Here is a 24,178-nt window from a genome sequence, read left to right as displayed (position 1 = left end):
TGGACAAGTGACGTTTTGTGTCAGGACCCATCTTCATAACGATTTGAAAAATAATACTGATTTTAAAATGAATAGTTTTAAAGAGTTTCCATTTTTTTTCTAAATTTAGTGCTTTATTTTAAATATGGTTTTTGAATGTCTTTTAAGAGTGACAAAACACACTCCTATCTTTGATAGGAGACAATGCTCCATGACTAATGTCTTATCAGGACTGTGTGGGGCACAGCCTCAGCAAGACACCATCACAGACCTGCTTACTGCTGAGCCGAGTGAACTTAATTAGCTCCCCATAACTGCAAATGGGTGGGGACTGCAAATGTGTATAAAATCATGAGGGGGGGGGGGGGGGGGGGTAGATAGGATGAATGCATGGTCTTTAATCTGGAGTAAAAACCCACTAAAAGTACAAAAATGAAGGAGACCTAGGTTTAAGGTGGGAAGGAAAAGATTTAATAGGAACCCAAGGAAAAGCTTGTTCACACAGACGGAGTGGGTATATGGAACAAGCTGCCAGAGGAGGCAGTTGTGGCAGATACTATAACATTTACAAGACATTTGGACAGGTACATGGATAGGAATGTTTTCGAGGGATATGGACTAAATGCATGCAGATGGGACTAGCATAGGTGGGCATCTTGGTCAATATGGGCAAGCTGTGCTGAAGGGCATCTTTCCATGCTGCATGACACCATAACTGCAGGACATTGGCCAAATCTATTTCAACATGGTCATTGAGGGAGATGCAACAACTAACGAGTACAGAGCAAGCTCCCACAAAGTCCAAAACAAAAATTGAAAGGCCAACCTGGTTTAGACTAGAAAGTGTTGTGCAATTTAAACTCAGTCTTGAGTGAAATTCTAAAACCTACTAAACTGGAAAAGGTGACATGGATAGCTATATTGTTATGTTCTATATTATTGTTTCAGAAGCAGATGAAGATTATATTTCTCTTTAATGTCATTTATTAAAACAAATTACTGTACATTTTTACAAACTCTATAGAATCCACAATTACTCAAGAGTACAAATGTTGAGTTGTGAATCTGGTTTTTTTTAAAACACGTTTTTGCATGTGTAGTCAGGGGAGTATTTTAGCAGCCATTCAAGAGACATTAAATAATTGGAATCACTTTTTAGAATATAATAGTTTTAATTTTGATAAGCTTTCTATTCTTTAAGTCCCACACTGGCAGTGGCTGGCAATATGAATGTAAAGCTTATGAGCATCAGATTCTTGATAAGATTATTCGCACTAAACAACTATGGTGACATTTCTGCATATTTTTCACCTGCAGCTGATAACTGGAAAACTCCACATACTTTACATTTCACTCATTATACATTATTGCCTTGTGCCATTATATCAAGGCGTTAGCAAGTAGAATTCATATTTTAGAAAACCTTAATACTTTTCCAACAAATATAAATGGTGGTTCACTTTAATTGAATTCCAACCTTAATTAAATTGTCCACCATTGTGCATTTGCCACTCTACAGCAAAAAGTTGGGATAACTTTTTTGCACCAGTTCAACTTTTGTTTATAGAGAAAAGCTGTACTTTATTTTTATTTACAATAAAAAACTATTAAGTGATCAAAGTTTCAAGTTCTAAACTCTTTTGGATCTGTACCTGTTTCACTGATATTCATAGGCAAGCAGGAAACAGGTAAAAATATATTTCTTTATAATGTGCTCTTCTAAAACTTAATACAACCAAACTCTTATGAGAAGGGGATTTTTGCATTGATTAACTTGGTGGTGACCTGGTTCAGATGCAAACATAATAGAATTTTTAGAGGATTTAGAAAGAGCATATACATGATACATGGCTTTCAAATTGTAACCAATAACATAGATTTCCAAAATTTGCAAAGCATAAGCATCTTGCTTTACTGCCTTCCATCATCACAATTCAGAGCAGAATTATACAAATCCAGTATGTCCATTCTGACAAAATTCAAATTATTTATCAAATATATTTTCACCACTACATTTTATTACCTTGGATATTCACTACCACTGTTCAATTTTGTTCCATGATTAGTTTAGTTTAGAGATGCACCATGGAAACAGGCCCTTCGACCCATCGAGTCCACGCCGACCAATGAACTCCCATACACTAATTCTATATTATCCCACTTTCGCATCCCACATACTAAGGGCAATTTACAGAAGCCAATTTACCCACAAATCTGCACGTCTTTGGAACGTGAAGAAACCAGAGCACCCGGGGAAACCCCACAGTGTCACAGGATGAACGGACAGACAGCACCCGTAGTCAGCATCAAACCCGGGTCTCTGGAGCTGTAATGCAGCAATTTTATCACTGTGCCACTTTGCTGTGATCCCGAGAGAATTTGTAAAACATTTCCATGGCTCAATGACCCTGCAACTCAAAACATGATGTGCATGTCAAATAAAAGACAATTCAGGAGCACTTGATATGTGCCAGAATTGCATTCTGATTCATTCCAGTACCTATTATGCATCCAGGTTATAAAAACAAGAGTACAAATAGCATTTGTAACATGCAAATATGTTTCAACATATGCAAAAAATCGTTAAATCATGAAATGTAAATAAAGTGGGTGTCTGATTACCATCAAGGAAAAATTAGTCTGGCACAGTGTAACAAGCAAACAGAAAAAAGACATCAATTCAAAGTATTTGTTCAGAAGATTTGTGGCATCTCTGCTATTTATTGTGTAATTTATCAACATACTTGCTATTTAATCTACTGTAAAAGGTGATAGCACAATAAATGATGCTGAACATAAAATGAACTAAAATATTTTATCTCACCATGAATGATAAAATAATGCAAGTATTTCTGATCCTGTCAATTTAATGAATCTTTAGATTTGTCACGAGATAGCTGAAAATTCCATTGATGAAGATGGTTGGCCACTCAAATAATTAGGCTTTTGTGTAACAGCAACAAGTGTTTTATTTCATGGCATTTAATTTAGAAAAGCAAATAATTTAATGGATTATTATTTAAAAAGCAGAGCAAAATTACCCAAACACTCCAGAAGTGGACACACCACTGAGATTATTGCAGATCTCTTTAATAACAAATGGGATCATAGTTTGCAAGATGTAGAGATTAATATATCAAAATTTTGAGAAACCCTGTACCAAAATGTTCACACAATACAGTAACAAAAAGCTTTACGAAGCCAACATGTCCAATTGATTAGTTTCAGGTAAGCTTCAAAAGTGTGCAAGCACGCATACATTTTCAGAAATGCATGGTACATTTTGAACCCGTGCAAATTGGAATAAATCGAGAAAAATATATATCACTTTGTGATTGCATGTTTACTTCCATATTCCGATGAACAGGAGCATGCTCTTGTGCGTTACGTTCCTATTCCTAACTGGTTCAAACAGATGATTATTAACAGGTAATGTCTCTAGATTAACACTGACTCTACTGTACAGAATAGTATTTAACCTAATTCATTAATAAATGCTTCAACAGTTGGACAACAATGTCAATTTATATTTGGAAATGTTCTCTGCTGCCACCCTTTAGAAACAGTATCTGATTAAAATATATATATATAATATATATATATATATATAAAACTAAAGTGCATGTTGCAGTAACACGAATTGCCCGGGCTGCTACTCTTCAATTAGAAAGCTGCAATGCAAATGCAGAAATAACTCTGAAGATGTTTATCTGATCAACAAAACAACGAAGGAGTTTTAACCAAACTCAAGGAGGACGCTTTGATTGTTTCATAGGGCTGAAGATTGATGGAGGATTAGTGGACCTGGGAAATGAGAAGATACAGGGGGAAGTAGGGGTATAGGAAATAGGAGGTGTGCCCTGTTCAAGGAAAGGAGGAGGGGGCCTGGTAGCTAAGGAAAGAGAGGGAGGGGTGTCAAGGATTGAGAAGTATGAGGCTAAAGGGTCAGGGCACCGTGTAATGGAGATTCAGAGGTGTTTAAAGGACTCAAGGTACAGGTGGAAAAAGAAGTGACAAGGCAGCTATAGGCATGGCCATCTTTCCCCGAGTCTACCTAATCTTGCATATATGCTGACAGGTGCTCATACACATGGTCACCTAGTACAGCCATTAACATCCATGCCAGAGCCTGATCTACGGTCTTCTTGGAGATTGTTGGGCCTAGATCAAGATCTTTGTTTGATACATCCAAGTGATAGCTGGTTGTGCAGTGGCCATCCCACATTAAGATATCAAACAGAGGCAACTTTTACTCAATAAATTCTGGGCACTTATGGGCAGCATCAACAGCGAGAGTTCCAAACAATGCTCCTTTATCGTGGCCCAGAATCTCTCATGCTCACAAAACATTGCCACCCTGGGGTGAGACATAATGGACTGAAAAAGACCAACTCAAAGCACACCATCTGCAAGGGCAACCGGGAAAGGGAACACTGACGCCAACGAGGCGATTTTTGCTGTCCAGTGAGCTATTCAGCCATCTAAATGACTCACCAAAGGGATAAGTGAACACTTCATGACTCTGTAGCCCAACAGGCTACAGTCATCAGTGCGCATGGCCCAACCACAGAAGCAACAGATGAGACCAAGAATGGCTTCTACTGACCTTGAAAGAAACCCTACCCCAGCAACGGTGAACTGATCCTCCTAGGTGACCTGTGTAGGAAGGAACTGCACATGCTGGTTTAAACCAAAGATAGACACAAAAAGCTGAAGTCTGAAGAAGGGTCTCGACCCGAAACGTCACCCATTCTCTTCAGAGATGCTGCATGTCCCGCTGAGTTACTCCAGCTTTTTGCGTCTATCCCCTAAGTGACCTCAATGCTCGGGTCGCAACAGATGCATTCCTCTGGCAAGGCATGAAATGAGAATAGGAAAAAACAATTCCAGTTTAGTCCTCCTTTAGTTTAGAGATACAGCCCACTGAGTCCGCACCGACCAGCGATCCCCGCACTATTCCACACACTCTAGGGACAATTTACACATACAACAAGCCAATTAACCTACATACCTGTACGTCTTTGGAGTCTCCTCCTGACAATATTCTTGCAGGCCCTGTCTGGTTATGACCAACACCAGTCCCAAGACCTTATAGCAACACCCCTGATCCAGGCATTTGTTCTTGTTAAATTATTTCACAGTCTGACCTAAAAACTAAAGATAAATATATAATGTATATAATGAATTTGGAACAATTACCTCATTAAATCTGCTCCATAATTTAATAAGATGATGGCTATTTTGATTGTACTCTCCGTTCTCCACAATTGACAGTGACCTTTCCACTTGTTAAATATCTAGCTATATTTGCCTTTAAAATATTTAAAGGCAGTCGTTACTGCTCTTTGAGAAAGCACTCCAAAAACCTTAGAAAATATTTCACTTATCCCATCTTAAATGGGTGACTCCTTGCTTTTCAATAGTTTTACATTTGCCTACCGAACTAAATATCTCCACATCTACCCAATCAGAATCACTCTCACTTTTCTAGACTCCAGCGTAAACAAACCTACCCTGAGAAGACAACACATTCATTCCTGATACCCATCCTGAAAACATTCTCCAAACTGCTTTTAGCAAATGAACTCCTTCCTTAAATAGGGAGATCATCACTAAACACATAGCTTCTTTTTAAACGCTCCACTCCAGTTGTGGTCTCAATGTCTTGCATAAGTTCTGTATTCTATTTTTCGAGCAATAGATGATAACATTGTTAACTCCAAGTTACATGAAGTGTTTGCTTGGCAGAGTGATGGGAACTCCAAAAGGAATTTAGAAACCAGTGAAACAAAGCTGGAAGGAGACATTAGAAATGTAGTAAACAAAATAAGTAGACAACAAATATAAATTCAAGCAACAAAGAGGGTTAAAGCATAGAAAGTCAGTAAAATGACAGATTCAATATCTGAATACGAGGAGTAGTTACTACTGAGTAAATGAATTAATGGCACAATTAAAAGTAAACAGGTACGATCTCCGCCACTGTGAAAATTTGATTGTAGAATTAGGAATTAAATATTCCAGGGAATCTGACATTTAGGAAGAACAGGCAAGAGGACAACCAGGTGATAATATTAATAAGGGAACAGATCGGCACAGTGGTGAGAAATCAACGCAAACTGGAATCATATGGGTCAAGCTAAGCAATAACAAAAGGCAGGAAACATTGGTAGAAGTTATCTACAGGCCCACAACCAGTAGTTGTAACACTGAGCATGTCTTAGATCAGGAAATTAGAGGTTCACATAATAAGGTGAAAGATGAATTCACGGAATGTGTCAGAGATGCATTTCTAGATTAGCATGTTGAAAATTGGGAAAAGGTTATTTTAGATCTTATTCTTATTCTTATCTTGTCCAATAAGGCAAGTTAATTGATAATCTTGTTGTCAAAGGGGGCCTGATCGAAAGAATGACCATAATGTTAGATGTGTTGACACTGAGTTTGAATTCAAGGCAAAAACCAGGGTCTTAAATCCAAGCAAAGGCACCAAATGAAAGCAAGGGGAAAATTGGGCGTGGTTGGCTGAGAGAACACATTGAAATGTATGAGGAACAGGCAATGATTAGCATTTAAATAAATAATGTTGTAAAACAAAAAGAGATAGTGACTCATCCTCTACCATCCCTACTGTACTATGCTAAGGTCACTTTCCATTTATCCGGCAGCCACCCCTCAGTAGAGGCAGATGTCAGTGATGAAATACAACTGGGCCTTTGGTGAATCAGAACAGCCGTGGGCCATCTGAGGAAGATTAGGAACTCATACGTAGCAGTAACCAGTGTGCCTGGCAGCAGTGGTCCCTGCCCTCATAGTTCTGAGCCAAGGACTACATCAGAGCACTGAAGAGATTATGCCAACTGCCTTCATAAAATCCTCCAAAGCTACTGCCATGATAACCTGGGAGAGAGTACTGTGCCATTGCTTATCATTAAGCATTCCCAGCATAAAGGACCTAATTGCACTTACGTTGTTCCAATGTTCAGGCCATATTGTTTAGGCCGACACCAGACCCCCAAAACAAACATACTATTCAGAAGTCTGCCTAGGCAAGTGAACCAAGCAGATAAAGAAAGAGTTTTCAGTAACTCCTCACAACCTTTGAAGACATAACATTCCTCTTGGAATCTCTGGCCGTGATCGTTCAAAATGGAGGAGCGTTCAGAATGGCATCAAGAATCTTGAGTGCCACCATCAGGAGCACACAAGTGAGCAAGGAAAATAGGAGTGTGTCACGTTCCGAAATGTCCATATCTAGCACCTTTGCCCCGCCTGTAGCAGAGTCCCACATTGCCACTTGAACGATTTTCCAAGATTAATAGCCTAGGAGGCAATCCTCCTTACCTTTCTGGTGGAGAACCTGGTCGTTAAATCCTGCACAGCACAGAAACAAATGATTTAACTGAACAACATGTCAGGCTCAGTTATCAAGATATTACTAATATTGTTTATTAATTTGATCGTTCACCTTCCTCTCTTTTTTTTGCCAACAATTGTACTCCATCATGGTATGGCTTCAACTTGTATCTATTCTAGATGTCAATGCCATTCTCTTACCTTTACTTTTAAAGCAGTTGTGTGAAGTCATACCTACTAATGTATAATAATTAGGCATTAGCCTCACAGGCATTTAACTTAAATTAGTACTAACTGGCAAGTTTACAGTTCCAGGGATGTGTGCAACTATCAGTCAGACAATATTAATCCCAGCACTTGTCAGTGTTGAAGTCCTCTTATTACAGAATGTAAAGCTGGCTCCATTTGGGTGACCACCTTTAATCAGTGAAGTCTTTAGCTCCATTTGGCAAGCAAGAATGGCTGCATCCAGTTCTGTATGTGCCCTGTGCACAACATAAAACATCAATCCAACGCTGATGCATATCTGTAGCAGGAAGAAAGCAAAAATAACCATCTGGATTGTGTATAATTTACTCAGTGCATGTACTGTAGTTCCACAAAAATGATTTTTTTTTGTTAAACTTTCTGTGTGATCAATTCAACATCGAAATAATGGTAAAATTATTTTGTTATGGTGAGCAAAGATGGTGGAGGTAAAAATGCATTCTGAATAAACAGCACTTTATGACAAATTATGTTTATAAAAAAACAATGGGGAAAGAGGAGTTGGGGTCTGGAGTTTTTCAGATTCACAAAAACAAAGTTATTTTACTCACAGGATCTAAAGAATGTTTTTACTATCTTTAGGTTTATTTTGTTACTCCAAGCTAAAACTATTAAAACTGCACGTTAAATTGTTCAATAAATAGAGTTTGATTCACAAGCACTAGTGAAGTCGGCAGCCTAGCTAACTTTTTTTGCTGTTTATCATGGTCTTTATAGAATACATTTACATATCTGTTGGGCTGCTGCAAGTAAGAATTTCATTGTTCCATTTCGGGACATACGACAATAAAAGACTCTCGACTCTCATGACTCCTGAGAACAAAGTGAAAAATGATATTTGAGGGAAGGTTGCGCATAAACAGGATTTTTTCCTCCCCCTCAAGATTTTCTTTTTAAAGAGTGTTTTTCTGCTTGTCAAGGTATAAAGTAAACTGTAAAGACACAAGGTTTATTTGGTTTGTACAAGGTAGACACAAACTGCAGATGCTGGAATATTAAGCAAAAATAAAGCGCTGGAAGAACTCAGTGCGTCAGGCAACATTATCACAGAAAATGTACATTTTGGTTCAGTACACTACTTCAGTCAGACAGGTAGACCGTAGGGGGAGAAAGCTGGAAAAGAAAGGTGGGTCAAAACCTGGCAGGTGACTGATGGATACAGGCAAAGGGAGGATGATTGGCCAGAGGAATGGAAATGGGTAAAAGGGGGTAGCAAAAGAGGAAGGATAAAAGGGATCTATGGGTCTCGGGATGAGAGATAAGTGTATGGAGGGGAAAGGAGCAGGATGACTGGGTTGGTGGGGGTAATGTGTGCACACTGGGCTGAGGTCAGGGAAGACCAAGAGGACAAGGGGAGGGTGTTACTTGAAATTGGAGAATTCAATGTTCAAATCACCTCGCTCACACATTTCTTCCAACACCCCAGTCACCTGCTTCATTGTCTTACGCATATCAGCAAATTACTCCTCCCCCTCACCTACATCCACCCATCATCACTTGCCAGGCTTTGCCCCACCTCTCATTTTCAGCTTTTTCCCCATTACTCCATCAGTCCAAGGAAGAGTCCTGACCCGAGACATCGTCTGTCTATCCTCCCCAGATGCTGCCTGACCTTCTGAGTTCCTCCAGCACTTTTGTATGTTATCAAAACAAATCTATCAATAAATGATCTAAAATTATCATTAAATGCAGATGATTGTGCCATGATAATAATATGGCGGTTTATGGTCAAGTAAACAGATCACAGCAGATATCTCCAGATCAACTACTGAGCTGGAGTGCAAGTTGGAGACTCTGGGAGACGTATCTGAATTATTTACACCAAGTTTCATTCACGTGCAGGATCAGTGGGTCCTATCTCAAAGCCCAATGGGAATGTGAATAGGATAGAGTGAGAATCTTGTCACTGATGGCATTGAACAGGTACAATATACTTGCTACATCACTATCTATGAAGATGTGGATAAAATGCATTGGAAAGATAGCCAACTGCTTTCTACAGCACCACGAGGAGTAATGCGGGAAAGAGGGATTCCATTTTGTGTGATAGTGGCATCAGGCCTGCGACAACAATGAATTGCATCTTTGTGAGCAATTCCCAAATTAGCAGAGGCCAGGATCCTAGCGTAAAGAATATAGAGGCCAATCGGGAGGATTTGTCAAAGGATCTGTTCAGTTAGGAGAGGTAAACAGTTAAAAATAAAGGGAAGACACAAAGGACTAGTGGGTGAAATCTGAAAAAGGGTCCCAATGCAAAATATTGCCTATCTATATTCTCCAGAGATGGTGTCTGACCCATTGAGTTACTCCAGCACCTTTGTGCTTTTTTTTGTTGTAAACCAACATCTGCAGTTACTCGTGTCCAAAATAAAGGGAAGAATCCATTAATCAGAAATTGTGCCAGGAACCAAAGATGAAAAGGAAAACTAAAAGACTGCCAGGAAATTAAACTAAGAAACATTTGAGCAGAAGGGTAGGTTAGGGTACATGGGTCAAAGGATCTGTCTTTACACAGATGTGGACTTCAAAGAATGAAATGAATGAACTACAGATCCAAATTCAACTCAGGGGGCATAATATGCTCATCACATTTCCACACGATTGTCAGGGTTGAGAGTGAAATATCTTCAGTATAAAAGGCAAGAATGAGCAGCCTTAGTGATGAAAGATGAAATTACTTGACGGATGAAAGGAAAATCAGCAGTGTGAAATCTATATATGCAAAGTATAAGTAAACTTAGGCAGAAAAATCAAATTTAAAATGACAAACAGTCCATTACTCATAATTTAAAGCAGATACAAGAAACTGAAGATGCCTGAATTTTGAGCATTAAAACCGAAGTGCTGAAGGAACTCGGTGGTAATGCAGCATCTTCGAAGGAAATGGATGAAAGGAGCAAGTTGAGTTTATTGTCATATATACAAGTACAGCGAGGTGCAAATAAAATGAAGTCTTGTTTGTAGCCGCATCACAGGCACATAGATGCAGACAACTTATATACAAATCACACTAAATTCCACAAAATAATTGTGCAAAAATAAACAAGACATTATTGCAAAAATACACAGTTAGAAAATAAGACAATAGTAATGCAAGAGGTGGCCTGTAATGTTTCGTTGCTGAGGTAAGATTAAGGTTGTGCAGATGGCTTCAGGAACCAGATAGATATAGGAAAGTAGCCGTTCCTGAATGGTTGAGTGGTCCTCAGGTTTCTCTATCTCTGGCCCAATGGAAGCAGTGAGCAGGGGGGGACAGCTCAGATGGTGGTGATCATAAGTTCTAGAAGCAGAATTAGGCTATTCGGCCCATCAAGTCTCCTCTGCATTCAATCATGGCTGATTTATCTTTCCCTCACAACCCCATTCTCCTGCCTTCTCCCAATAACCCGACACCTGTACTAATCAACAATCTGCTCCTTAAAAATACCCAATGACCACCTCCACAGTCAATGAATTCCACAGATCCATCTCATGCTTAATAAATTCCTCCTTGTTAATTCTTGATGATAGAGGCTGCATTCTTGAGGCAGCACCTCATGTAAATGCTTTCGATGGTGGAGGGCTATGCCTGTATTAACATAGAAAATAGGTGCAGGAGTAGGCCATTCGGCCCTTCGAGCCAGCACCATCATTCAATATACTCATGTCTGGTTATCCAGAATCAGTACCCCTTCCTGCTTTCTCTCCGTATCCCTCGATTCCGTCAGCCCTAAGAGCTATATCCAACTCTCTCTTGAATACATCCAGTGAATTGGCCTCCACTGCCTTCTGTGGCAGGGAATTCCACAGATATTGGACTGGCTGAGTCCACCACTCTCTGCAGCCTCTTGTGTTTCTGCTCGTCTGAATTGCAGTATCAGGCCATAATGCAACCAGTCAGGTTTCTTTCCATGATGCACCTGTTGGAGCTAGTTGGGGACAATTTCTTTAAGCTTTGAAGAAAGTGGAAGCACTGAAGTGCCTTCTTCACAATTAAATCTATGTGCTGGGTCCAGGACAAGTCATCCGAGATATGAGCAACTCAGGAATTTGAAGCTGTTAACTCCACCGCCAACCCACCAATGAAGTCTGACATTTGGTCTCCCAACTTCCTTTTCTGAAGTTAATGATTAGTTCCTTGGTTTGAGTGAAGTTCAGCAAGAGATTTATTGTATTAATCGAGTAGGTTTTTCCTGTACTGTATGCCGACTCATCGCCACCCGTGATTCAGACAACCACAGTGGTGTGGCTGGAGAGTTTATTGATGGCATTGGAGCTGCGCTTTGCCGCACAGTCATGGGTGGAAAGACATGGGGCAGGGAGTTAAACATGCAGCCTTGAGGAGTAGATGTGTTGACGATCAATAAGGAGATGTTTCAAGATTCAATTTATTGTCATATGTACCAATTAAGGTACAGTGAAATTGGAGTTACCATACAGCCATACTAAGTAAAAAGCTACAAGAACACAGCCGCATAAAATAAAATTTAACATAAAGGTCCATCACAGCGGAATCCACATTCCTCACTGTGATGGAAGGTAATAAAGTTCAATCATCTTCCCCTATGTTCACGTGCAGTCAGGGCTGTTGAACCATCCGCAGTCGCTGCTGCCGACTGTCCAAGGCACTCCCACCAGGATGATCGAACTCCGGCGTCAAGACGATTGACACTCTCCACAGCATGGAGCTCCCGAATTGGCCTCTTCTTACCAGAGAAATGGGGCTTCCTGATGTTAAAGTCCACAGGCACCGCGGTTGAAGCGCGTCGATCTTTGGCAAAGGATTGCAGCTCTACGATGTTGAAGTCCGTGCAGCGCCCGCGGTTGAAGCGCCGGGCCGGTCTCCAGGAAAGGCTGCACCACTCCACGATGTTAGGCCGCAGAGGGGACGGAGATACGATACGGAGAAAAATCACATCTCCGTCGAGGAAAGAGATTGAAAAAAGTTTCCCCCAATTACCCCCCTCCACCTCCCACATAAAACAAACCAAGAAACACTAAAATATACTTTTAACACAAACTTAAAATAATAAAAACAGTAGAAGGACAGACTGTTGGCGAGGCAGCCACTCTGGTGATGCCACCCGATGGGACGTTACTGACTGCACTGATTGAGATCTGCCGATGAGGAAGTCATAGATTCAACTGTAAAAGGGAGGTTCCTCTTTGCTGCTATAGTCAGCAAATGGCACAATCATGTTTCAAAGAAAACGCACAGTTAGTAAAGAAAGCATACAAATGATTCAAGATTCAAGATTCAAGATATCTTTATTTGTCATCCAAAAAACAAGTTTTTTGGACGAAATTTCGTCACCCACAGTCCAACAATAAGAGCAATAAAATAAGCAAATTACACAACCCCAACCAACACAAACCCCCCCAAAAAGAAACATCCATCACAGTGAGTCTCCTCCAGTCCCCTCCTCACTGTGATGGAAGGCCAGAATGTCTTTTTCTCTTCCCCTGCCGTCTTCTCCTGCGGTCAGGCTGTTGTCGTTGCCATGTTCCAGGCTGCGCCGGACGGTGAAATGTCCGCAACGGGCCGACCCAAGCCCCGCTGCAAGTCGGGGCGGTCGGGGCTCCCGACATTGAAGCCCCCGCCGAGCAGAGAAAATTCTGTGGCCTATTTCAGGCCGCGCCGGACGGTGAAATATCCGCGGCGGGCCGACCCAAGCCCCGCGATCCGGGGCGGGCGAACACGCTGCCGCTGCCGGAGCTCCCGATGTCGGCATCCACGCGGCCCGAGCCTAAGGCGAGTCGCAGCCGCTCCCGCAGCCTCCGAGAACGGCCGGCTCCGCTGATGGTGAGTCTGGTCCGCGGGCTCTGCGAACCAGAGCCCTGGAGGCCGCCAGCTCCAGGAGTTGGGCCGATGGTAGGCCGCAGCAGGAACGGAGACACGGCCCAGAACACAAAGGTCGGGTCTCCGTTCGGAAGGGACACATATTTACAATGTTACAGTTCCCCCCCTCCCCCCCACATACACACACACATAGTACAAAAACACAAAAACACCACATCACAACTACAATTAAGACAACAAAAACAACAAAAACACAAAGACAAATGGACTGCAGGTAAGCCGCAGCTGCTAGGGCTGATTTATGCTAAAGAACATCTGAAGAAAAATCACGGAATGGGCAAATGTGGAAAGATATTGAAGTTGTCTGCGCCTTCATCTTTCTTAAAAATGAGTTCTCTCCGTAGAACTCCCTACCTCCTTCTTTGAAATCTCTCCTGGTGTCTACCCTTGATTAGTTTTCGGTTCCCCGTTGTGTTATCCTTGTGCATTTTAATGTCTCCTTGCATATTGAATTTTGTACATTGTTTCTGTGAACAGCGGGTGGCGCAACCAGCAGTGGCTGCCTCGCCAACAGTCTGTCTGTCCTTTCTTCTTTTTGTTATTTTTAGTATGTGTTTAAAATGTATGTTTTAGTGAGGATTAGGGGGGTTGGGGGAAACTTTTTTTTCAATTCTTACCTCAGAGATGCAATTTTTTTTCCCGTATCGTATCTCCGTCCCCACTGCGGCCTAACATCGTGGAGTTGGCGGCCTTTCCTGGTGACCGACCCGGAGCTCCTAGCCGCGGGAGTCTGTGGGACTTTAACATCGCAGAGCTTGCGATCCCTTTGCTGGGGATCGAAGCTCCAACCGCGGGGTGGACTTTAACATCGTGAAGCCCGCGGTCTCTGGTAAGAAGAGGCCGACTCGGGAGCTCCATGCTGCGGAGAGAGTTTCAATTGTCCCAACGTGGGAGTTTCGATCACCCCGTTGTGGACTTCGATCGTCGGCTGCCACGGCTGCGGAGGGGTTAGACTGCCCCGACCACGGAAGAACAAAGAGGAAGAAGATTGAACTTTATTGCCTTCCATCACAATGAGGAATGTGGAATCCACTGTGATGGATGTTTATGTTAACCGTTATGTGGTTGTGTGTCTTGTTGCTTTTCTCTTAGTAACTCAAATTTCACTGTATCTTAATTGGTACACGTGACAATAAACTGACTTTGAAACCTTGATTTCCTTAAAAAAAAACACCATTAATGTGTATCAAGTCTGAATTGTATGAAAAGGTACACCAAATATTCAGAATATTTTTTTCAAACTAAATGCAAAGCAGCAACATTTTATAAATGGAATTACACTTTCTACCCTCGTCCATGCAAATTTGGCGATAATGGAATATTTATGTCACTGCATACACTGTTACTTATCCCACTACAAATAAATATACCTGAAAATCGTAGAATAGCAAAACTAGTACCACACCCCCGTGCGCTGGGGTTATCCCGGCAAGCCGTGGCCAAGCCCACCAGCAGGACGGAGGATTGCCTGCCGCAGACCAAGGACTTGCTCGCCCTGGACCGAGGACCCGCCGGTAGGCCAGGCTCACCCATCGCGGACCCACCCACCACGTCCGGCTTCCACCTTGATGTCAGCAGCCTCCAAGCCCGGCCCCGAGCCACCAGTGCGATAGGCACGGAATCCGCCTGGAGTGGGTCCAAAGCTCATTTCCAGTTTGTCCCCAAAGATTGGGAAATGAAAGGAAGAGAGGGTCAGACCAGCAGGCACTGGACAAACGGCCTGTAGGTGGTGGTCTGGGAGGGGGGGGGGAGGGGTTGGCTAACCTTCTGCACTTTCAAGGTCGGCTGCAGGAGACGCCCACCTCCGTACGAAGGCTAAATGACCGGAGAATAGTAGAACCATACGCCAGCAAACCGTAGAAGATGTTGCCTAACCACCGAGAACAAAGAGGGACCCATAGTAAGGGAAAGATTTAATAGGAACCTGAGGGGTACCTTTTTTACAGAGGGTGATGGGTATATGGAACGAGCTGGTGGTGAAGGTAGTTGAAGCAGGTAGTATCACAACATTTAAGAAACATTTGGACAGGTAGATGGATAGAACAGGTTTAGAGGGATATGGGCCAAAGACAGGCAGGTGAGACCAGAGTAGACGGGACATGTTGGTCAGTGTGGGCAAGTTGGGACGAGGGTCTGTTTCCACTCTGTATGACTATGATCCGGCGAGCGTGGCCGCCAAGAACAAAGAGGGACCATTGAGATTATAATGTGTACTTTGTAACTTTGACGGCATACATTGTGCCTTGTATGCAAAATCAAACAATTTTACTGTACCTAGGTACATGTGACAATAAAGTATCATTGAATCATAAAGGAATACATGGCCATAAGAAATCATGTAGGATCTTCAGCGGTGAAAACAAAGAGGAAAATAAAATTGGGTCAGCAAATATGGGACTACTTTGTTCTCCAAATAAATAGAATTTCTCACGTATACGAGTTTCTGTCCTGTGTTGGAAGGAACTGCAGATGCTGGTTTAAACCGTAGACACAAAATGCTGGATTTACTCTGCAGGACAGGCAGCATCTCTGGAGAGAAGGAATGGGTGACATTTCGGGTAGAGTCTGAAGAAGACCCGAAACGTCACCCATTCCTTCTCTCCAGAGATGCTGCCTGTCCTGCTGTTCCTCCAGCATTTTGTGTCTATCTTGAGTATATGTCCTGACCACCTGCAGCTTTACAGGAATGTGATTCTCTTTCCACTCGATTCTGCGGCATACTATACCATAAATGTCAAAATGTGCTAAATTTAAACTTTGTTGAATTTTCACTGCTTAAGAATAAAGCAAGAGTAATACAAGAAATATCCTACCTGTAGACTGAATATTAAATATCCACTAACATTCTGTTCCGCTATGACATCTTCCATTGTGCGCAAGGTTGTTCCCAAGTAAGAATTTAAAAGCTGAGTGGGAAGCAGTCCAACTGAAGATGCAACAAGATAATTTGGAAGAGACAAATTGGTAATCTGTAGGACCATAAAATTAAATATTAGTTAAGAATATCAGGGATTATAAAACAAGTTACATCAAGTTTAGATTTGCAGAAACATGGAAAGAGGACAAAGAGCAAGTTATATGGACTTTCAAGCCGACTCAATCATTAGGATTAGGCATATCTGATTTTGGCTTCAACACCATGTTACAGTCCATTCCCAAAAGACTTCACTCTCGTCAAAAAAATGTCTCGGCCTGGAATATATTCAATGACAAACATTCATCAGCAGTCTGGTGTAGAGAATGCCAAATATTCCTAATGTTCAGGAGAAATTCCTCATCTTGATTTTAAATGGGTGATCCTGTACTGTGCAGCTATTTTTGGATTCCCCAAATGGAGGAAACATTCCAACTTGCCGAGCTCCCTCAAAATCTAATTTCAATAAAATCACCCTCATTCTTCTCAAACCCAATGTGTACAGATGTAACCTACTCAATAGTTCCTCATTAGACAATTCTTTCATCAGAAGTGTCAACCTTGGAGTCAGAGACATACAGCAGAAACGGGCCCTTCAGCCCAAATTGTCCATGCCGACCAAGATGTCCCATCTACTTTAGTCGCAGCTGCCCCCGTTTGGCCATTGCCCACATCCCTCTAAACTTTGTCTTTTAAATGTCTCAACTACCTCCTCTGGCAACTCGTTCCATATATCCCTGTATGAAAATGTTTCTCCTCAGGTTCCTATTAAATCTTTCTACCTTATATCCATAACCTCTGGTTCTTGATTCCCTGCTATGGGTAAAAGACTCTGCACATTCACCCTATTCCCCTTATGATCTTAAACACAACTCCATAAGATCACCCTTCAGCATCCTGCGTTCCAAGGAATAAAGTCCTCGCCTGCCCAGCCGCTCTCTTATAACTCAGGCCCTCAAGATCTGGCAATATCCTCCAAAATCTTTTACGCACTTTTTATTTTATGACATCCTTCCTATAACAGGGTGACAATAACATACCAATACTCTAAATGTAGCTTCATCAACACGTTGTACAACTGTAGCATAACATTCCAACTTCTACACTCCCCATGGCCCTGCCATTTACTGTGAATATCTTGCCCTCGTTTGACTTCCGAAAATGCAACAGCTTGCATTTATCTGCATTAATCGTTTCTCAGCACACTTGCCGAACTGATCAAGATCCTGCTGGTAATTTTTGGATAACCATCTTCTCTATCTGCAATACCACCCACTTTAGTGTCATCTGCAAATTTACTAATCAACCTTCTACATTCTCATCCAAATCATTGATACAAACCTCAAACAGGAATAGTTCTAGCACCAATCCCTGGGGCATACCACGAGTGAGTTTTGTAAGTCTTCTGCAAATTACTCCACAATCAGAAACTGCTGGTTCAACCATCAGCAAGTTTCAAATATATACCAGTAGTAATTAGGAAATATTCAAGATCTCGCAGTTTTGCGGGAAAATTCAAGCCTACAAGCAAACCCTTGTTATTTACCCAGTGCTAACCCAACAACGCTTTTCTAATGGAAGATTAGAATTCAACAACTAGCACAATTAACGCAGTAATCTCACTAAACTTCTAAACAAATTCAAAAATATAGATTAGCAGATGCACAACTTCTTGGGAAGCAGATGTAGATCTTCTTGGGAAATGGAATAGATTTCTAAATATGTCACTAATACAAGAAAGGTTTACCCTTCAGGACAAATTGGGGCCAAGGTAAAATAGGGAACTTAGGAATTTGATTATCAAATGCTTTTCAGCGAATTCTACCAATTTACATATGGTCAGGCACCAAGATCAGACACTCGTGTTGCTATCCCTGCTCCTAATCATAACCAGTAGCTTGGGTTCACACTTAAAGTGAAAACGCAGCTACTAGTTCAAGTAACACGGAAGAAAAGCTTGCAATGTAACCATAAAAATAAATCATGGAATATTTAATTCCTACAAAGATCTGAACACAGCAACTGTTGCAAATATTTTTAGACCCAGTGAATAAAACCATTAAAGGAACTAGGAACTCTATTTAAAGCTCCAGACTTGTATATGGAATATTCCATAAGCACAGGTGTTCAGAACACAGATATTAGTCTCTAAAACCATACCCCTAAAAATGACGACATAAAATTCTTAACGTATCTCCAACACAGGTGCAAATTAGATAGCAGCTACATTTTCAACATTAACCACAAGTCTCAATTAAGCACATCCCTTTCCATTGTCCTTCACTCAACATTCAATATATTCCTTACACTTTATACCCCCACCTCAAGAACAGCAAAGGTTTGTTCAAGAAGGCAGCTCACCACCCCTTTCTCAAGGGCAATTAGGGATGCGTGATTAAATGCTGGCTCAGCCTGCAAAACCCAATGAATATAAAATGAAGACAAAACAAACTGGGAGGGAACGGACAGACGACACTTTGAGTCAGAACCTTTTTTAGATCCTTCTCTCTAACAGCGAGACTAAGTGTAGACTAGGCAACTGTTTCACCGAACACTTGCACTTTGTCCGCCAAGGCTTGCTGGAGCTAAAGGTTGCCAGCCATTTTAACTCCCCTTGCCATAACCTTTCTGTCCTCGACCTCCTCCACCACTAGAGTGAGGCCACAAGCAAATTTGAAGAAACATAGAAAATAGGTGCAGGAGTAGGCCATTCTGCCATTCAATATGATCATGGCTGATCATCCAAAATCAGTACCCCATTCCTGCTTTCTCCCCATATCTCTTGATTCCATTAGCCTCAAGAGCTATGAGAAAAGTGCGAGTCTTTGAGAAAAGTGCGAGTCTTTGAGAAAAATGCGAGTCTTTGAGAAAAGTGCGAGTCTTTGAGAAAAGTGCGAGTCTTTGAGAAAAGTGCGAGTCTTCGGCGAGGAGGCTGAGGTGAGGAGGTTACAATTGTTTTAAGCCTGAACTGTTTATAGACACAAAGTATTGGCGGAAAAGTTGGTGCAGTGTGTTTCCTGCAGGATGTGGGAAGATAGGGACATCGCTGGAGCTTCTGGGAGCTACACCTGCAAGAACTGTGTCCAGGTGCAGCTCCTGAATGGACGTGTGGTGGAGTTGGAGAGGCAGTTGGATGACCTCAGGGCCATCCGGGAATGCGAGAGTTTCCTCGACAGGACCTATTGTGAGGCTGTCACGCCAAGGGTCCAGGTCGAGCGAAGGTGGGAGACTGTTTCAGGGGGGAGTGGACGTGGACTACAGGAGACCCCAGTGGCTGTGCCTATTGCAAATAGGTATACCCTCTTGGGAACTGTCGGGGCAGAAGACGTTTCCAGTCCGAGTGGCGGACCTGTTGGCAAGGATACTCGACAGGGGAGACCGAAGTCAGGAAGAGCCGTAGTGGTGGGTGACTCCATCGTCCGAGGGACGGACAGAAGATTCTGTGGCAGCAGGAGGGACTTGAGGATGGTCTGTTGCCTCCCTGGTGCCAGGGTTCAGCACATCACGGACCGGCTTCAGAAAATCCTAGTGAGGGAAGGCGATCAACCTGAAGTCGTTGTGCATGTGGGCACGAATGACGTCGGGCGGAAGAGGAAGGAGGTGCTACAGCGGGAGTTTAGAGAGTTAGGAAAAAGACTGAGAAGTAGGACGTCGAAGGTGGTTATCTCTGGACTGCTACCGGTACCTCGTGCTGGTGAGGCCAGGAACAGAGAGATAGAGGGTATGAATTTATGGCTGAGGGGCTGGTGCAGAGAGCAGGGATTTAGATTTTTGGACCACTGGGATCTCTTCTGGGCTAGGGGTGACTTGTACAAAAGGGACGGGTTACATCTTAACAGCAGGGGGACAAACATTCTGGCAGGCAGGTTTGCTAGTGCGACACCTGTGACTTTAAACTAAGTAGTGGGGGGGAGGGGTTAACAAATTGTGAATATGAAGATGAGGTTAAAGGGAATACAGGAGATATTGCAGAAGACTCTCGGAAGAATGGGAACAGAAGTTCTAGAGGGGAAAAGAGATTAACGGCAGGGCCATTTGTGACCGATGTGAGAGGGGAGGTAAATACAGAAGTTAAAGTGTTGTACTTAAATGCGCGTAGTATAAAAAATAAAGTGGATGAGCTTGAGGCTCAGTTAGTCATGGGCAAGTATGATGTTGTAGGGATCACTGAGACATGGCTACAAGAGGACCAGGGCTGGGAACTGAATATTCAGGGGTACACAACGTATAGAAAAGACAGACAAGTGGGCAGAGGGGGTGGGGTTGCTCTGCTGGTAAGGAATGATATTCATTCCCTTGCAAGGGGTGACATAGAATCAGGAGGTTGAATCAGTATGGATAGAAATGAGGAATTGTAAGGGTAAAAAGACCCTAATGGGAGTTATCTATAGGCCCCCAAACAGTAGCCTCGACATAGGGTGCAAGTTGAATCAGGAGATAAAATTGGCGTGTCACAAATGTAATGCTACGGTGGTTATGGGAGATTTCAACATGCAGGTAGACTGGGAAAATCAGGTTGGAAATGGACCCCAGGAAAGAGAGTTTGTAGAGTGCCTTCGAGATGGATTCTTAGAACAGCTTGTACTGGAGCCTACCAGGGAGAAGGCAATTCTGGATTTAGTGTTGTGTAATGATCCTGATCTGATAAGGGGACTAGAGGTAAAAGAGCCATTAGGAGGCAGTGATCACAACATGATAAGTTTTACTCTGCAAATGGAAAGGCAGAAGGGAAAATCGGAAGTGTCAGTATTACAGTATAGCAAAGGGGATTACAGAGGCATGAGGCAGGAGCTGGCCAAAATTGACTGGAAGGAGGCCCTAGCAGGGAAGACGGTAGAACAGCAATGGCAGGTATTCCTGGGAATAATGCAGAGGTTGCAGGATCAATTTATCCCAAAGAGGCGGAAAGACTCTAAGGGGAGTAAGAGACACCTGTGGCTGACAAGGGAAGTCAAGGACAGCATAAAAATTAAGGAGAGGATGTATAACATAGCAAAGAAGAGTGGGAAGACAGAGGATTGGGACTCTTTTAAAGAGCAACAAAAGTTAACTAAAAAGGCAATACGGGGAGAAAAGATGAGGTACGAGGGTAAACTAGCCAATAATATAAAGGAGGATAGCAAAAGTTTTTTTAGGTACGTGAAGAGGAAAAAAATAGTCAAGGCAAATGTGGGTCCCTTGAAGACAGAAGCAGGGGAATTTATTATGGGGAACAAAGAAATGGCAGACGAGTTAAACCGTTACTTTGGATCTGTCTTCACTGAGGAAGATACACACAATCTCCCAAATGTTCTAGGGGCCGGAGAACCTAGGGTGATGGAGGAACTGAAGGAAATCCACATTAGGCAGGAAATGGTTTTGGGTAGACTGATGGGACTGAAGGCTGATAAATCCCCAGGGCCTGATGGTCTGCATCCCAGGGTACTTAAGGAAGTGGCTCTAGAAATAGTGGAAGCATTGGAGATCATTTTTCAATGTTCTATAGATTCAGGATCAGTTCCTGTGGATTGGAGGATAGCAAATGTTATCCCACTTTTTAAGAAAGGAGGGAGAGAGAAAACGGGTAATTATAGACCAGTTAGTCTGACATCAGTGGTGGGGAAGATGCTGGAGTCAATTATAAAAGACGAAATTGCTGAGCATTTGGATAGCAGTAACAGGATCATTCCGAGTCAGCATGGATTTATGAAGGGGAAATCGTGCTTGACAAATCTACTGGAATTTTTTGAGGATGTAACTAGGAAAATTGACAGGGGAGAGTCAGTGGATGTGGTGTACCTCGACTTTCAGAAAGCCTTTGACAAGGTCCCACATAGGAGATTAGTGGGCAAAATTAGAGCACATGGTATTGGGGGTAGGGTACTGACATGGATAGAAAATTGGTTGACAGACAGAAAGCAAAGTGTGGGGATAAATGGGTCCCTTTCGGAATGGCAGGCAGTGACCAGTGGGGTATCGCAAGGTTCGGTGCTGGGACCCCAGCTATTTACGATATACATTAATGACTTAGATGAAGGGATTAAAAGTACCATTAGCAAATTTGCAGATGATACTAAGCTGGGGGGTAGTGTGAATTGTGAGGAAGATGCAATAAGGCTGCAGGGTGACTTGGACAGGTTGTGTGAGTGGGCGGATACATGGCAGATGCAGTTTAATGTAGATAAGTGTGAGGTTATTCACTTTGGAAGTAAGAATAGAAAGGCAGATTATTATCTGAATGGTGTCAAGTTAGGAAGAGGGGATGTTCAATGAGATCTGGGTGTCCTAGTGCATCAGTCACTGAAAGGAAGCATGCAGGTACAGCAGGCAGTGAAGAAAGCCAATGGAATGTTGGCCTTCATAACAAGAGGAGTTGAGTATAGGAGCAAAGAGGTCCTTCTACAGTTGTACCGGGCCCTGGTGAGACCGCACCTGGAGTACTGTGTGCAGTTTTGGTCTCCAAATTTGAGGAAGGATATTCTTGCTATTGAGGGCGTGCAGCGTAGGTTCACTAGGTTAATTCCCGGAATGGAGGGACTGTCGTATGTTGAAAGGCTGGAGCAATTAGGCTTGTATACACTGGAATTTAGAAGGATGAGGGGGGATCTTATTGAAACATATAAGATAATTAGGGGATTGGACACATTAGAGGCAGGAAACATGTTCCCAATGTTGGGGGAGTCCAGAACAAGGGGCCACAGTTTAAGAATAAGGGGTAGGCCATTTAGAACGGAGATGAGGAAGAACTTTTTCAGTCAGAGAGTGGTGAAGGTGTGGAATTCTCTGCCTCAGAAGGCAGTGGAGGCCAGTTCGTTGGATGCTTTCAAGAGAGAGCTGGATAGAGCTCTTAAGGATAGCGGAGTGAGGGGGTATGGGGAGAAGGCAGGAACGGGGTACTGATGGAGAGTGATCAGCCATGATCGCATTGAATGGCAGTGCTGGCTCGAAGGGCTGAATGGCCTACTCCTGTACCTATTGTCTAACTCTCTCTTGAATACATCCAGTGAATCGGCCTCCACTGCCTTCTGTGGCAGAGAATTCCACAGATTCACAACTCTCTGGGTGAGAAAGTGTTTCCTCATCTTAGTCCTAAATGGCCTACCCCTTATTCTTAAACTGTGATCCCTGGTTCTGGACTTCCCCCAACATCGGGACCATTTTTCCTGCATCTAGCCTGTCCAATCTCTTAAGAATTTTATGTTTCCATAAGATCCCCTCTCACTCAGGTCTTGTTGCACCTCCTTTTTCTAATCTGGCACAATTCAGATAATAATCTGCAAGAACAGCATCTCATATTCTGCTTTTGTAGGCCACAACCCATTGGCCATGAACATTGAGCTCTCCAATTTCAAGTAAACTCTCCTCCCTCACTTGCCCTTCTCTTCCCTCCCCCCCCCCCATGCAGTGCATACACCTTTCTCCCACCAGCCAACACCCAGTTCATTTCTCTTCCTCCTTCTGCTCATCTCCTGCCCCTCCCGACTCAGAGTCTCATGTTTCCTCTTTCCTCTCCACCTATCTGTCCAAATCCTTCCCTCTGACATTACATTCCACTCCTCCGCCTCCCTTATCTGACACCTTTTGTCTCCAGCCTTCATCATTATCTCCACCAGTCTGCCCTATTTCCTCTCCTCACTTGTACCCACCAATCAATTTCCAATTCCTTCGTCTACACCGCATCTGAGCCCAGGATGAGATGTTCCATACTCGGGCATCGTAGATGTCCTCATTCTTTAGGAAATGGGGGTTCCCTTCTCCCATTATAGTTCTCACTAGGGTCTCCTCAATATCCCGCAGCTCCGCTCTTGCTCCCCCTATCCGTAACAAGGATAGAGTCCCCCTTG

The 24,178-nt window shown here is 42.7% G+C and overlaps 1 protein-coding gene across 3 annotated transcripts in view; it reads right to left on the bottom strand.

Annotated features, from left to right (window-relative positions):
• tmem64 (transmembrane protein 64) overlaps nucleotides 1-24,178 on the bottom strand; it is a 209,479-nt gene that overhangs the window by 141,084 nt on the left and 44,217 nt on the right. For 2 of the 3 annotated variants that reach the window (XM_078397215.1, XM_078397216.1), the window contains exon 2: nucleotides 16,255-16,410. In XM_078397215.1, the coding sequence (XP_078253341.1) occupies nucleotides 16,255-16,410 (156 nt within the window). Of the gene's footprint in view, nucleotides 1-861; nucleotides 7,862-16,254; nucleotides 16,411-24,178 lie in introns of those variants that run through there. The other variant, XM_078397214.1, reaches the window with a different exon arrangement.

This window comes from Rhinoraja longicauda, chromosome 4, assembly GCF_053455715.1.
Source record: "Rhinoraja longicauda isolate Sanriku21f chromosome 4, sRhiLon1.1, whole genome shotgun sequence".
In the NCBI taxonomy this organism is placed as follows: Eukaryota; Metazoa; Chordata; class Chondrichthyes; order Rajiformes; family Arhynchobatidae; genus Rhinoraja; species Rhinoraja longicauda.
This window is presented reverse-complemented; position numbering and strand designations above follow the sequence as displayed.